Source organism: Ylistrum balloti, unplaced genomic scaffold (assembly GCF_031769215.1).
Source record: "Ylistrum balloti isolate Yb309-2 unplaced genomic scaffold, AGI_CSIRO_Ybal_v1 Utg369742, whole genome shotgun sequence".
Lineage (NCBI taxonomy): Eukaryota > Metazoa > Mollusca > Bivalvia > Pectinida > Pectinidae > Ylistrum > Ylistrum balloti.
In genome coordinates, this window is record NW_026781951.1 from 351,046 (window position 1) to 367,771 (window position 16,726).

The window sequence follows — 16,726 nt, forward strand, 5'->3', positions numbered from 1 at the left end:
GTCTTCGATGAAGGAGAAGACGCTTACTCTTCTGGAACATCTGGTCTAATTATCATTGTTTTTTTCAGGAGTTTTCCATGTAAATTTTTTTGTTCATATTTTATATATAGTTGTATGGAATTTGAGTTTGACTTATGATTATGTTGTCATGCTGGTATTTTCTTGATGTTTTCAGTTGATAGCTAATACATTAGTGCCCGAGTTGAATGAACTAAAGACACCAATAAGTAACTGACGAACCATTCAGAATTTATTTTTATGGTGATCAACTGAAGTTGATGTTTATGAATGACTGTTAATGATTCAAATGGATGTTGCTGGTTCAACAATGAACTGCATTATTATGATAAGATCACTGAGGTAGATATAATATCTTGAATAGTGAATAATCGACCTCAACACCATACTTTTTGCAGTTTCAAATAAGGTTTTCACCATGTTTTATTTCATGTTGATTAACAATAATCTTGTTCATTTTTACAATAAACGTAATCTTTGATGATTTCAACATTCCAAAGAAACATTTGGGAGATTTCAATGTGGCAACAGCACACGTAATCGTGTCTTAAGCGTGAACAATTGAAATAAATTTAAAGAGAGCGTAGGAAGATATGCAGATTATCTTCTTCATGTCCAGATTAAGAGTCGGTAATACGATAAACATCTATCCAATTAGACACGACTTTTAACGGACATAATAGGATTATCTGGCAATCAACATTACATTTGGAGGAAAGTTGTCTTTATGGGGGCAGTTGAAGCCTCCCAGGACTAAATGAAATTTAATTACATGTCACAGTTGGACAGGTTTCACCCTACGCGTACAAGGCACCTTCCAAAGTGAGGTATACTAGAGGTCAGCAGCTCGTTGCTTTTGAACATGCCTATAACACGCTCGATCAACAGAACTTGAAAAGGTTGAATATGATTTGCGATTTTCAATTTCCTGTTGTTGTTATTATAAGACAGATGTTTGACGTTTCCTGTCCCTGCCATATGTATCATAAACGCAGATAAGTAGGAATATAATCAGTTTAAATGCAGATACCCTACAATACCATTAGTCTGTAATAAAGTAATCAAGAATGACTGGTCATAAACACAGCAACAATAATCATTTTAAGTTAATTTTACTCGCATTAAAATGTCTACAGAGAAACCTCACTCCGGTGGATCAATTAAATGTACATGTACTTGTTTAATCAAAAGAAACTGTGGGAGAATTTTAACCAGTGCAATCTTCCATTACAATTTAATGTCATATTTTATCTGAACCGAATACCAGAATAAAACAGCCGAACAATCATGATTTTTGTAAGGTGTTATTAATCAAATAGAACGATTTTTCAACAAGTTGTATCCAATGGACGCTGTGCCGCACGGCAATTTATATCTACTCGTGCTAGTTTGTTGGAAACGGCTTAATTCGAAGGATACTTACATCAATTTAAGTTTTTATAAAAAAGGTAACTTTACCCCACAATCCCGTTCTTATAAAACAAAAGTCAGCTTTCGAACAATAATTGTCGTGAAAGAGAAAAAACGCAATCGAACTTATCCTACCTTTTCAAGACGAGCACATGTATACTTTTTGCTCTTATGATAGATATTTTGAAACAAAGATAGTGAGTGCAATAGTAATTTTAATTCAGTTATTTGAAGTTTGAATAGCTTTTTTCGTTGAATAGCAGTTGTAGAGAGAAACACTTACCTGATGTTTCGTCGTACCCCCACCATTGTTCCCAGCGGTCATCTATATCTGAAACATAACACAAAATTTGAGGATCAAACAGTTCAAAACCATTCATCATCGACATGACCTCTACAAATGAAATATCTGAATACACAGATGAGCACAAGAGAAATGTATACAAAGATGTAAAGTGTATTGGGTTTGTAAATAATTCAAATTGACTGTCAATGGTTCTTCATAAAACAAGTTTGCACATCGCTAAGATCAAATAACATTTCTTTAATCATCTTTAAAAATAGAACCGACCTTGAAGCACGCTAGGATAAAATTGCAGGTGCATCGAGTTCACAAGTTAATTGACCTTCAAGAATTCCCTAGACATTGTTTTTAATCTAAAAATTTTCAGTAACGCAAACCCGTCACTAGTTATTACCAGTTTTAATAGAACAATTAGACTCATGGATGATCCTCATTGAGAGACAAAAACAACCATCACCAAGAAATAATTTTGAAAATTAGAATTAATGAATGAAGAAGAGAACTTAACTTCAATAATCTTGTTTGGGAACTCTTTAACTAAGGTATATATTGTGATTATACTGTCGCAAATGGAGATTTACTAACAAAGCTAAACGGTTTCGGTTTTGTTTTTGCGTTTGTTTTACAACCAGTCAACAGTTAGATTATTAAGGACCTGTCAAAACACAAATAAGCTGCCTTCAGACTAAAAAGCAACAACAGTCGGCACAAAATGTTAAAATAGGAGAACTTTTTTTTTGTATAAAATGATGTATTTACAAAATAAACAAAAAATAAATCAGTAAATGAAAACTGCCACAGTTTTTTTTCATTTTATTGGTTTCTTAGTCTAGTTTCCTTCCTTTAGCAGTGCTATGAAAATGTTTACACCAAAAATGAACTATAGGCATTCCATTTTAGCGCATAACTAATTTTAAACTGACTGGCGCGGTGAACAATAAGCATATCCAAAATAATTACAGCAGGAAACAGCACGAGGCATAAGCATGATTTAGAGGAATGAGTTCACCGAGAAGGAAATAAATTATAATGCCTAGAGGGAAATTTGTACATTTTGTTCATGGTTGCCTCCTTAGCAGTTAGATAATACAAGAATGCTTTTATAAGCTTATAACATAAAACTAAATCGTTCTTCAGGAAACCGCGTTGATGAAATCTCATATCAATCAGACAAACACTCGCAGCATTTATAAGAGAATGGCTGAATACTAAAGCAAGTCTTAACGTATAGGACAAGAGAATGAAAATGATCAAATATTGATAATACAGATTATATATCCAACATCCCATAATCTAGACACCGCCATGAACTTTGTAAGGAGTGTGTCCCGCTAATATAAAGAAATGATAAGCTCCTCTTAAGGGACAAATTGTGCGATTCCGTTCAAGAGAGTTGTGATACTTTCGAAATAAACAGCGCAACATTAAGATTTAAATCATAAGTTGCCCAAAGCAATTAAAATGACAACTTTTAAGACGTCCACGCTTACGGAAACATAAAACATAGAATAAGCGTGATGCCTACATTGTATTTACAAGTTTAAATGTCTATTACTTCTGCCTGATATGCTTTTAATTGGCAGATATCCGTCATCACCAAGCATAAGCAGCACTTTAACGCATCAATAACGCTATCCGAAATACAAAATATTTGACATACATTATGACACAACGAAAGTGTTTACTATAATGTCGGACTACTCGAACGGCAGACAATTTTATCTGATTATGGCGTGCATCGAAAGGTGTTTTAGCACGTCATGTCTACGCCATTGGTGTCACACCGGACGTCTTGATTGCTTTCCTGAGACACTCTCATTGTTTACGTCCCCAGAGACTCCATGACAAACAGTCTCGTGCGCGTGTTCTAATGAGAACTTGGCACGAGATTTTACGTATTGCATTGGATACATTCTCTAAACAATCATCAATGAGGAACAAGAGAACACACCTGAAGTGTAACGATAACACTTCAGGGAAATATGTATGCTCCTCTTGTCTTTATTTATTTATAAGTAAAGCCTACAAGGCGATACCATCCTGATTTTAGAAAATCAGTACACAGCCGGAATATCCATAAAAAAATGCGCTTACCGGAAGTCTGCCTGCAGGAAGTCAATTACTTTTATGTAAAGTAATGACTATAGTTTCAGCTACCGGAAGTTACATTGATATACATTTAATCAGATTTGACGATGTCATACTTACGCAAACCAACGTAATAAAATTGGTACTTTTCCAATCAGAAATCAGAACCACAGCCTGGAATACTTTGAAGCAGGAGACACCAATTCAAGCAGTTTTAATCACAGTTATTGCTTAAAAGATGAACATTGATTAAAGAATTGGTTTTATTGCACGTGGACGTCAAACTAGAACGTACTCATTTTCATTGTTTGTATCAGCATAAATTAATTATTTAGAAGATTCTTTTACTGTTATAGTTCTTTTTGAATAAGTGAGTTATTAAATAGTAGACCAAGAAATACACATATACATTGATGTATAAATGTCACCCTGTATTGTCAGTTTGCAACACCAGCTATTATTATGATACGATGATCATTATCTTTACGTGGAAATGGACATATTCAGCGTAAATAAATCCAGTTCTGTTAATAACAGGGAGAACATTTCAGATACAACAACCAAATACTATATAAAAACATTGTTTACAGTAGTAAGATGTTAATGGGTACATGGGAGCGTGTGTTTTTATTTCGTTCGAATTATCTTTTAAGAACTCGCCGCGGAGAGAGGCGATATTTGGTGACCGCCTTGCCATAGATGAAGAAATTACGGGGAGAACATTTGACGTTAAGGTTGATATATGTGACCTGTACCTTTACGTACTGGAAAGCGTTGCCATGGTTGTCTAGTCATGTGTTGTGTTAGAGCATGTTACTTGATTTTGGGCAAGTTTATGAAAGCCTGCACTATCGTCACCTACGGAAACATATTTATCACCATATTCTAGCTGTTGATGTAAAACATTTTATTAATCCAAGTTGACAAGTTGTACATCGTGTTTATAACATAGCATCGCAACCTTTCTCTGCTAAACCTTTTGTGGGTTTAGTTAGGCTGTTTTGATAAACCAGCAGGGAGAAAACTGAGCGCAACAAATAATCATTTCAACGCTTGATTTAAAGGAGCAATGACACAATAGTCGTCAACCTACAAATACCGGTATTAATTTCAAAGACTACCGTTATCCTTAAGTCAGCAAGTATTTTCGATTTTGTTTTCTTTTCCATCTTTTATCTCATTCATAAAGCATCAAACTAAATCAACTGGTTTTTTATAAGATATCGTCCATATTATAGAAATCATGTCACAGTATAACGATAAGATTTACATGGAATTGCTCGAACAAAACGACTATAAATATATGGAAGTGTAAGTATCACCCAAAGCACTGATATTAAACCTCTGGTATTTGTTCAAATGGATGCATTTGTTCAAAAGGATAAGTTTGTTCAAATGGATGACCTTGACCCATTTTCAAGATTAGAGGAGTGGAATTTGTTGAAATCGATAGCTAAAAGACATGTTAGGATAAAGGTCTGCCGAATTCGTTGAAAAGAATGATATTGACTCACAACGTCACTGGGATCAGATGTGTTACAATCGTCAAACAATTGAGTTACGTAAAATGTTCATGACCCTGATACAGAACCATTAATATGATTGGATGAAGGACTACCAATTTTGTTCAAATGTATGATCATCAAACACGTCCAGGGACACTACAAATACGATAAAATCTTGGCAAATCTTCTCACTCAACCCGGGTTACATTTATTTGGGCTGGAACGTTGGAATGAAGGTCCACCAGATTTATCTTTGCCCTGGCAGTATTATACATATGGAAATGCCACCATAAAGATTCCAGACATTGCCAACCGTAAAGGTTAAACTATCAGCAGGCGTATATCTCGCCCACCTCTGCCATCGTAAGCATTCGATCAATAATTAACATTGCATTACTAATCCTGAAAGTAACAACTTTTTTTCTTCCTTCAACACACATTTTTTATATGACATCACGTATTTAGTTTTGATTGCCCACTACTTTCTTTCCCTTTCTGGATTTAGGATATGAACCGAAGTAGATAAACAGAGATCTCCGAAAAAGTACGGTGAATAACAACACGACATATATTGATGAAGATTATGTGTCTCCTTGTCCATCTTTGACAACAACAACGCAGATATTTGTCAATCAAATCGGTGTTTTATATGTTCTCAATTCTCAAATCTGTGACGTTGGTCTCAGATAGGGTACCATTAGGCATGGTAACAAGCATGAAACACATCTAGTTTATAAACTAAAAGTAAGATATTGATTGCAACTATACGTGTAGACTTTTTGTCAATGTATTGACTGATTTTATCTAAAGAAAGATGACCATAAAACACGAACTAAAATACTTGGACAAAACCAATGTTTTTTAATGATTACACAAATCAGTTTTCTTTCTCACGTTTAATTTCGTCAGCAAACGAAAAAAGGGAGACAAGCAGCTAAAAAATGTATTTTATTTTCATTGTTTAGATTGGCATTATGCGTGTTCTCTGTTAGTTTATTTGTTTGAGATTTTGAGAAGGAAGACGGTTTCATGAGATGATGGAGCGCGTGACAGACGCAATACAGTGTCCTCATGCTGAAATTTGATAACTTCAAACCGGTACCAAGACGTCCAACCAGTTGTGTATATAGACGTAGAGACCATCGTAAGGGTACCTTCGTAAGTAACATTGGATATGATAAGGATTTCAATTAATTACATGGACATAATAATTCTATGTACATTTAATTGTCAAAGCAAATAAAAATACCACACAACTTCGAAAATAAGACGCAGCTTATTTCCTTTGAAGCAAATACAGGTAAATTTATGTAAGAATTTCAGGATAGGATTATTTTTTAGTCGTCTTTTGTTTTCGAGATTTTAGGGTGGGTCATTTATGATAACTTCGTTTGCAAATAATTCATGGGTAATATATTCCGCTAAAATCATTAACTTGTCATTAAAATGGAAATAAGATACGTTTTTTTCTCCAGTAGTGTTTTGAGTAGAAAATGTAAAATACTAGGAGACGTTCCGTTGATTTATTTACCTTCCTCAGAGTACAATATTGGCCTTAATGACGTGGAGTAAGCCCCGTTTAATTGTATCACAGATTTATTTAACAGTGCGGGGTCATTGACAATAAAACGGAGCCTAAACGTTCATGTGTACTGTATGACCGTTGCAAATGGTCCTGCTCAGCACAAAACAAATTTATATTGCAAACTCATTTTTTAAAATGTACTTTTAAGTTATTGTTTTTAGTTGTGAGCGGTTGCACGTACTTAAATAGATTAGGTAACCGAGTGTATTATATATATAGCTAGGTCTGTAAATTTGCTGTAACTAGGATTCAATATTCTCGTGACCTCTACGAAAAACACCCCGAGTTCAGACGGAGATATATCCACGAGGAAACCGTCATCAGTAGTGATTTCTGCAACTTTGGAAGTGAAGAGAAAGTAATTACGATGTTGAAGCCACTCATCTAAATTTCGATTGGTTATATCTTATGAGAACAAAAAATGGGAAGCAGAATTTATGTAGAATGAAGTTTATATACAGGACAGAACGGGATAAACTGAACTCTTGCTGAAATGTATACTGTGTATCTTAAAGGGAAATAACGACTGATAATTAAACTTAATGGAATACTTTACTTGCATGTCAAGTCGAAATCAGTGATTAACACTTCAATTGTTAATGACGAAATCACCTTAGAAACGAATAAAATAATTACCAAATCAAAATCAGTGAGCGACACAAAAGCCGTATTAAGTGATAAAGTCGATGTAAGTTTCAAGACATCAAACAGAGGCCTCTCGCTTAAGATGAACGAAAGATCGTCCCTGCTGTAAATAAAGAATTCTTCGTAAAGGCGATATAACAGTCGCTACCCTCCAGAGGAAACACTTAATTTTACTCTTCGAACCCCATCAAATTTATATTCGCATGTTAAGTATATCTTTAAATTACACTTTAAACTAAAACAATAATTTACATTCTTGATATATGTCACAAATAAGTGTCGGTTGGGGAATATCCATGATATCGTATGTATGCTCTCACCGTATGATATATAATAAAGCCGAGCAAGGTGTGGTCAAATATTCAAATGCTGATACGAAAGGACACCGTTTAGACATACTTCTTGCATATTTTTATAAAATTCCCGTGCATGTTTCATCGCCATGAACGTATTATACCGAGATAATGTTTTAAGCATGATTCCGAAAAAATACAATATCGGTAAATCGCGTATTTGAATTTAAGCTGATAGTAATAAATTTGTATTTAAACAAATTCGTATTCAGTATGCTTTCTCTTAGTAGTCAATTGCATACTTTGATATGGCATAACAGAACACACGAAGGGCGATCCATGAAAGGTATTATTTAATCTCGATATCAAAGAGAATATAAATTGCTAGTGGTGGAATATAATGACATTCTTTAACCATCCAAACCTTGCGATCACATTGATGAAAATTACTTGTTTGGTTTTCGCTTTTTGACAATATGGCGCATATTGTTAAATTCCATTTCTTGCCTTGTAAATTGACATTACCTGTAATCTCGTAAAAGATACAAAATAACCAACCAGAACACATGTAACAAGTAGGAACTGATATTTCGAATATGTTTAATGCTGAATTAAAATACACTAACAGCATATATAACGATTATATCTGTTTTCAATGAAAATGTCACTGATCGCGTCACGCCTCCTAAAACTGAGGGCTGAGAAGATGAATAGTTTATCCGACTTTAACATTCTATATTTGTTACAGACTATAAAACACAAATCTTCGGTGCGGTATAACGGTGTTAACAATAAGTAATTTGACATACTGTTTATTGACCGTAATTGAAAGAACGCAACAACTTGTATGAGTTGAAAAGTGGAAGTCAGCTCTTATAGACCGAGGAGTGTACGAACGGAACATCAAGGAGGAAACGATATGCACGATTTACAACTTTGTTTTGACATTAAAGTTGTAAATCATTGACCTAGTAAACATGTGCTATAATGATATAATAGGTGTCAAAGAAACCCCAGTATGTTCTAAATTAAATATGGTTTATTCATGGCTCGATATGTCATTTTAAGGATATAGCTGACAAGTATGAATCTTTTATGCTGGTACTTCACGCACAGATACAATAAAATAAGGATAGTAAATCGGTATTAGGCGGTTTAAATCCATCTCCATTGTCAATGTAAAAGTAACTTATTTAGTATTACCCTCTGTTCTCACAATAACATAATGTATGTGGGCCATTTTGAATATTCTGATTCTGAATACCAATGAATGAGTTCTAACTTACACTTCAAGCTTTGAGATTTATTGACGTTTCTGCAAAATCAAATTTTGCACCGAAAGCTGTGGGCACTGATGTCGGCGCCCGTTAGCGCACTTTAATTTCTCGCATCATCACATACATATTATTTGCACACGATGCCATCTAACCCGATAACCACCAAATCAATGCTGAACTTACAGGACCTAGGAAACAGTACCTAATATCAGGAGCATCCATTGGTCTCAACTGCATGACAAAATACACTTTCTTGTCACTTTAGCGACCGTTTGATGGTCCTCTTTTCACTAATAGGAGAGAAAGTTAGATAGGATGCATTTTGAACGTTTTCATAATATTTTTTTTTCAATTTTGGACAATTGAGCATCATAAATATCAATTTGAACAATTTGTGTATTCATTGATAAAATAAATTTAATGCAAAGTAATAGTAAATATTATATTGAATTGAGTACAGGAGTGACGAACAGTTCCAAATTTAGCTAGATTTACCTCTTGGGGCATCCTATGTTTATTCCCGAAATTCGTTGGTTGAAAGTCTTCCTACCGACAATATAAGGTGATTTAAAAAGCACTGCAAAAGTGAAGGTACATTTCTGCGCGACGTCTCAATGAATAGCTATGTTGTATGCACACTAACATTCGAATCATTCCAAGTGATTTCCTAACACTGACTTATACATTCTTCCTCTAAGAAATAACATCTAGTGTGGAAACAAAATGTAGACCTATCTTGATTGAGTTGTTTGTGTTTTCATATGAGGCATAACTGTTAAATAGCTTACCGAAAACAGATTACTTAGACATTACAAAGCCCCTGATGTCCAAGGGCATGTTTCGAAAATCAGTATAATCTTGCCACATTTTTACCACTGACGAATAAGCTCACAACTTGGGGTTTTAAGTGATGTAGTTAATAGAGGGTATACAGACGTTTTATGGCCGTATAATGACATTATAGGAAAATATGATTTTGGGTAGAAGTTTGAAAGTTTTATGCTCGTTAGTTTGCCAGTTGGTTCGTTTGTTGTCACATTTCGGAACTTGATATTACTTAATGGGAGTACGATGATTTACAGATGGCAGATGGTGTCGATGACACAGAAGACGCTTACCCTTCCGGGACACCTGGTCTTGCACATTTTAAGTGATCTTCTAATCTTATTTTGCCCTTGCTTTAAAGAATTAAAGTTGAATTAAAGTTCTGTTGACATCTAGGTATTTCCAGTGTAGTTTTCCTGATGAGTATCGTTATCAGTGAGAATGAACAGTAGTCAAGAAATAATTATATGTTCAGTTGAGCAGTTTAATTTTTTTCTCTTATTTACCAATGATGACTGTAATAATCAAATTGCAAATTGCAGGGCATGGATCTACTTCACAGAACAGAGATTTACCGTACGGTTTATATAGGATAAAACCACTCGCTAACGATACACATCCAATTCATGTCAAATATTGTATCAAGCAAGCATTGCTTTGCAGAACAAGTCGCCTTGAGGTGTCTCATTGAGGGATTGGTAACTCGAAAATCGAATAAACGAAACGAAATGAAAATTAAAAAAAGAAGACGCAATTTATTTTTTATCAAGCCGTTTAAGAAAACTTGTTGAATAGGGGGAGACTACACTAACGGAAAAGTAACTTTTATTTTACAACGAAAATAATGTACGCTGGGAATTAACGCTTGCTTTGTTTGAGAGACTATGGCATATTGCAATGTGAATGTGGCGTTTACAAGAAGCTATCAGACATGCAAGGTTTCACCATGACGACGACCAACGAATTGAGTCAAGGGTCGGGTAACTGTAGAAAGCGCACCGACACCGACTACTTTCATTGCTTTCTGTTTAATAGAAAACGCAAGGACAAACTTGTTAAAAAAATAACAAAAACAAAAAAAAAAAAAAAAAAAAAACCAAACAAACAAAAAAACAAAAAACAAATACTGACTTCAGAAAGATGTCCTCTACGACATATTCTATCAAACATATATGGGAAAAGATAATTCTATTAACAAAGATCGTATATTGGTGTTTGATTTTTGTCTAATGTCAAAAATTATTTAAACAGCTATTATTCTGTACACTCTATAAAACCCGGTTGGAGAACTAGGTACAAGAGAACAGCAGTGAAGTTCAAGGGAAGACGTACTCTTAGAGGATATTGATAAAATGAAAAAAAATCTCGGTTATAACAGTTCAGTGCAATGTCACTCAAAACCGCCCCGGGTAGCATCGATTTCTGCCTCCATATGATCATGGCTGTTGTAAGGACAATAAAACCATACAACCATAAGAAAATGTCTTTGTGATTCTGATATACCCATTAGAGACAATACAACCACACCATCATTAAAAATTAAACTTTGTGACACAGCTATACCCATTTCTTTTAGAAAAGGCATGTCCATTGGTGAAAATGACAATCAAACAACATAATGCCTTAAAGGAGACGGTATCAACAGAGTGTTTAGAAAGATGGGAAAATATCTCTTTCCTGACGTAGCCATCTCATACAAATCGATAAATGTGGGAGCATGCTTAAGATCACGAAACTATTGTGGAACATTGAATAATGAAAAAATCTAGCTATCCTATAGATACATGGAACAGAAGAAAATGTGACGCAAGACAAAACAGGAAAACGAAAGGAAATTACACACGATGAAAGTAGTGAACATGAGAAGGTCTATGTAGGTCTTAGCTCTTAACAATTAAAAAACATATTGCAGAACACGTCGCGCATGCGTAATGAATACGACCACCTGGTGAAGGAAAGGTCACAAGCACACTAAACCCGAATATATGGAGCATTATCCTTATTTATGTCTCCTTTCAGTTACTAGATCTCTTACTACGAACGTTTTTTTTAAGTCTGCCGCACCTAGTACGCTGACTATTGATTTGTTATGTATATAAAAGTAAATGATGTTTATTTGGCCTTTTCTTGTGAACCCGTAGCACAAGGTGAAAGAAAAATAACCTTCAACTGAATAAATACGTTACTTTGTACACGAGAAATAGAAAAGTGGCCAACTACCTACGAGGATTGCAATCATAGTGTTTGAACAAATGTACATGTTATGTAATCATGGTTAATGAATTCATCTTGTTTAATAAAGATTTACAATATCTGATGTTTTCTTTTGTTATCTAAATTGAAATTTCTTCTTTTTCCAGTTTAAATACAACTCAACGCTTAAATTATTTTCGTGCTAAAACAGTTGATGTTGATTTTAATCAAGCTAATTAATCTCTAATCAGATCTCAATTAACGTTCCCATTGTTAAAATGACAACAAATTGAAATTCAACGAATAAGGGTTTTTTCATCAATCGATTTGTGTACTTTTAATCACAACTTGACAGATTTTTACGGCTTGTAATTCTCATTAGAGACTTTACAGTTTTGAATATTAAATCCAATTGTATTGACAGAATTTGCATTAGCAAAGAGTAATTTACTATGTTTTCTCTCTTCGCAGGTTTGAATTTTTCAAACAATGCCGAATGCATTTGTAATCTTAAAATTGCATCAACCATTCTTTGATTACCTTTAAATTCGTTCACGATGCAGGGATTTTCTGTAGTAATATTTGAAAATTTTCAATGATACCATCAAGAAATGAAATCACCTTTCCAAGATGTACTGATATAGTCAAAATTATTGTAACCAACAAAACAAATGTACGAACAGAATGAGACTAAGTGTCCCAGGAGAGTAAACATCTTCTTCATCTACGACAGCCGCCATGCAAACCTTTGCCAATCCCAGTAATTAAAGTCATATTTCTACACGAGAGCAAGGTCAATGACAACGAAGCACTAGGCATGAAATATGTCAATCGCACAAGGCAATGTGATAACACAAACAAAAACGGCTATCTCAATCGAATTCAACGTGTTACAAAAGGAACAAAATGCAAAGTTACAGAAAGTGATATAATGAAACACAGGAAACAGGATACCATGCTACAAAATCACAAACACAGTTTTGTATCACATTTTTCACATGCATAGATTCTTGAATCTTGGAAAGTCTAGAAATTTCAACAATATATCTAGGAAATCTGTTATAATACAAAAGAAACTTTGCCATCATAGTATTCCAATATAATTATTAGTGCAGGTAAAGGACATATAACAAGTTTTTGCTGTAAATGTTAAATTCCTCTATAGTACTGAGCAATGTAAATTAACTTCCTAGCTTGTAAGGTTAGTTGTGAATGCTATATATACCTGAGCAGAACAGCGTTTTTAAATAATACACTCTTGAGAAGGTCGGTGATCATTTTTTATATGTTGTAAAATATTTTATATCTTGTCGACAATGTAAGTAAGTCAGACAAGCAAGTAAAGGCGAAAAAAGACAGTTAATCATTTAGAAATATGCATGACACTGAGTGTCGTTGGAGACACGAATGGAGGAAAGTGTTACAAGGGAAGAAGAATGTAACAGTATGAATTGTTTTCATGGAGGCAGCAGAACAACGAGCTATTACATTTCCCTTGTGCTTGAAAACACATGATTCTGGCATGCAACACTTTCAAAAATATCACAAGACTCTGAAGACAGTAAGAGAATGACGAAATGAAATAACGTTTGGTAATGAAGTGTATTTAATGATTTTGAAAAGAGAATACCCAGTCCAGTGTTCTTAAAAGACACGGATAAATGCCCCGAACTTCAGACAGAGAATTTCAGCAGCATATCTTCCTACCTGGCAGATATTGACTGTCTCTAAAAGAACTCCACATCATGATCCACACGAAGTCTAAGATGTACTCCACGCTCCTCAAGGGGTGTGCCGAGTTGGCCATATTTTGGTGTGTATTTATGTATTAAAACCATCAGAAACTATCGTTTCGAATAGGATTGATAGGTTCTGTTTCCTGTTACTTGTTAGTTAGTATGTTAAACCTGTTTTGGTTGGTTTTGTGCTGTAGATTTCTAGAAGAATAAATGATTACAATCCGACAAACAACAATCAATATAAGACACTTCCCAGCACACAAATCGTTTTCAGGACCATGACCATGAGACCACACATAGACGTTTGTAATGCTTCCTAGTCAGTAATTGTGACAAAGATGTCTGCGTTTGAACACGGAAAAATTGCCTTCTTACAGAAGCAGAAATATACAGGTATTAAATTACAGGTCGTGAACTGTAGATACATGGTGACCTCGGGATCACTAAGTACAAAGCTAGCCATTGTTTTCTATTTAATGCGAATGAAGGGATTTTCTGACCTGTGTCAATGTGTTCAGGAATATGGTATATTTATGGTCCTGTTGAATGTCGTTAGCTTTATGGTTATAGTTCCAACTTCCTATGTACGAAGCTTGATTTTAAAATGGGTGAATAATACAAATTATTTTGAGACCATTGATATATATTAGATCACTTATGTTTACTACAGATTAAAAATATACTCAATGTTTTAGTTGTTAATGTCTCTTTAAAGCGACACATCGGTAAACTGTTTTGTTTTGTTCTATATAGATATTTTCATATTATTTCATATATGGTGGCTATGCATCTTTGCATCATATCTGATAACGCATACGCACAAACCACTGTCACATGTAGATAAAAATTACTTTTCCCGTTTGAATCGGATGGTGAGCATGTCACTTACTTTGTCATTCGACTGACAGTGAGCAAATAAAATTTGACACAACCATAACAAAATCAGGTGCTGCAACACGTGATTTTACTAACTGTGTCACTACTGTTGATGTCATTTCTGCCCGCCAGCATGTGTTCATGATTACAAAATTAACTTCATTGTTTTCAAAACTGACCTTATCAGCACCAATTTTTTTCTGAACCAAAGAAGCGGTGAAGCTGAACATGGGACATCGACTGTAAATATCGGGAGAGCATAAAACGTAACTGGAAGTGTGTGAAACACGCACAAACAATGACAACGTTTTTACCATAATGCGCATTTATCGTTTAATATTTATATTTAAAAGAATCAGTTGCGAATTGGAAGATTATTTTACTAGGTGAAAAGATTAGTTTTAGGTATGTACACTTTCATAGTATTGATGATCACACGTTACTCCTTTTGAAATAAACTCGTTCATGTAAGCTACCTGCATACTTAGTTACTCTCCTACAACCAAACGCTGGTACATGAGTTTACCAAAACTAGTTTGTTTTTGCTGTTTGTTTCTTTTTGTTTTCTTTTGTTATGGATTGTTTCCAATATCTTATATGGAAGTAACAAGTCAAACTCTACCACAGTTGTCGTTCCTGACTGCGGGCTGCGGGCTAGATTGGTAGTCCGTGACACCGAAAGGAAAACTTCATACATTGGACCATGACTGTTATCTTTCATCGGTTTTATCTGGCAAATCACCCTGTTACGACAGGATTGATCGAAATTACAGTGGTGCATGGCACTGCTTGAAATTACTTAAACTGCCCTGTCAAAACTTCGAGCGAACTCCTGTAAATATCAAAGTAGGATCTTGTACTACCAGTGGTTTTGAATAGTATGTGCTGTTATTGAATTTCAACTTTGCGTATTTGCACGAAATCTAAATCGCTGAAACTTGCAATCAGTATAAATGGAATGGCTGGATCAGAACTTTAATTTCCTCTCACGCTTGTTGGATCTTTGATCATGTCCGCAGAATGTACCTTCCCTGTCTGATACTAGTGGAATATGCTCAGAGTTATAATAAGATAACTGATGACTGTTCATGTTAAAGTCGCTTACTCCATTAGCCTAAAGCACACGGCCAAAAAATAATGATTTTATCATAAATCCTCTGCAGCGAAGTGATCACATATGATGCACCATTTACGGTAACATTCGGGGAAGAAATTCCTTCTATGCATTACCTGGACCTGCAAGTGGACAATCAAAATACATATATATTTATATATATAAATTATCTTGTTGGACGGTACGTGACCATCATAATTTAACTACCTGCTAGCTGTGAGTTGTTTGCGATTAAAACACAAAGACAATAGTCGTTAAAGCAAGTTTTTGGATTCAGTGATATTTTCGCGTTAAGTGATGACCAGATCGCCTGCTTGTTTATTAGTTTTACTCAGCAAACCACAAATACATGCCACGATTTATTTAAAGTGAATCTCAAACATAACACAAATGTCTGTCTCATACAATTGTATGTTGTAATGTCACACTAAATTATCATCGACATAGTCGTTCTGTGACAAACGAGTTTAGAGATGATAGCGACAATTGTGTAATGGTTTATGTGCCCATGAATTTCCACTGAACACCGAAAATCTTAACACATTAAAAATCAAGATAACACAAGTAAATCTGATTATTTAAAAACCGACTAAAATATAAATCAAACATCTATCATCTTTATTTTAATATCGATTCACTTGTAGACAATCAAAGCTGTGATAGCCGAGATTTCCTTTCATTGTTCATCATTTATAACTCGGCGTGAATCGTGTGATTTAAGATAAGTAAGTAATGACCTTAATATGTCTTTGTGTACATGTATCATTCGTCTCTCTAGACTATACCAGCTGAATGCATACAGGTAGAAAATCTTTAATCAACCATGTATAAATTTGCCAGAGATTCCATTTTCA

At 34.6% G+C, this 16,726-nt stretch overlaps 1 protein-coding gene across 1 annotated transcript in view; it reads right to left on the reverse strand.

The window, feature by feature from the left end:
• Positions 1-16,726, reverse strand: part of LOC132543168 (carbonic anhydrase-related protein 10-like) — a 68,284-nt gene that overhangs the window by 39,065 nt on the left and 12,493 nt on the right. The window contains exon 2 of the mRNA XM_060206638.1: positions 1,712-1,759. Within this exon, the coding sequence (XP_060062621.1) occupies positions 1,712-1,759 (48 nt within the window). The remainder of the gene's footprint in view (positions 1-1,711; positions 1,760-16,726) is intronic.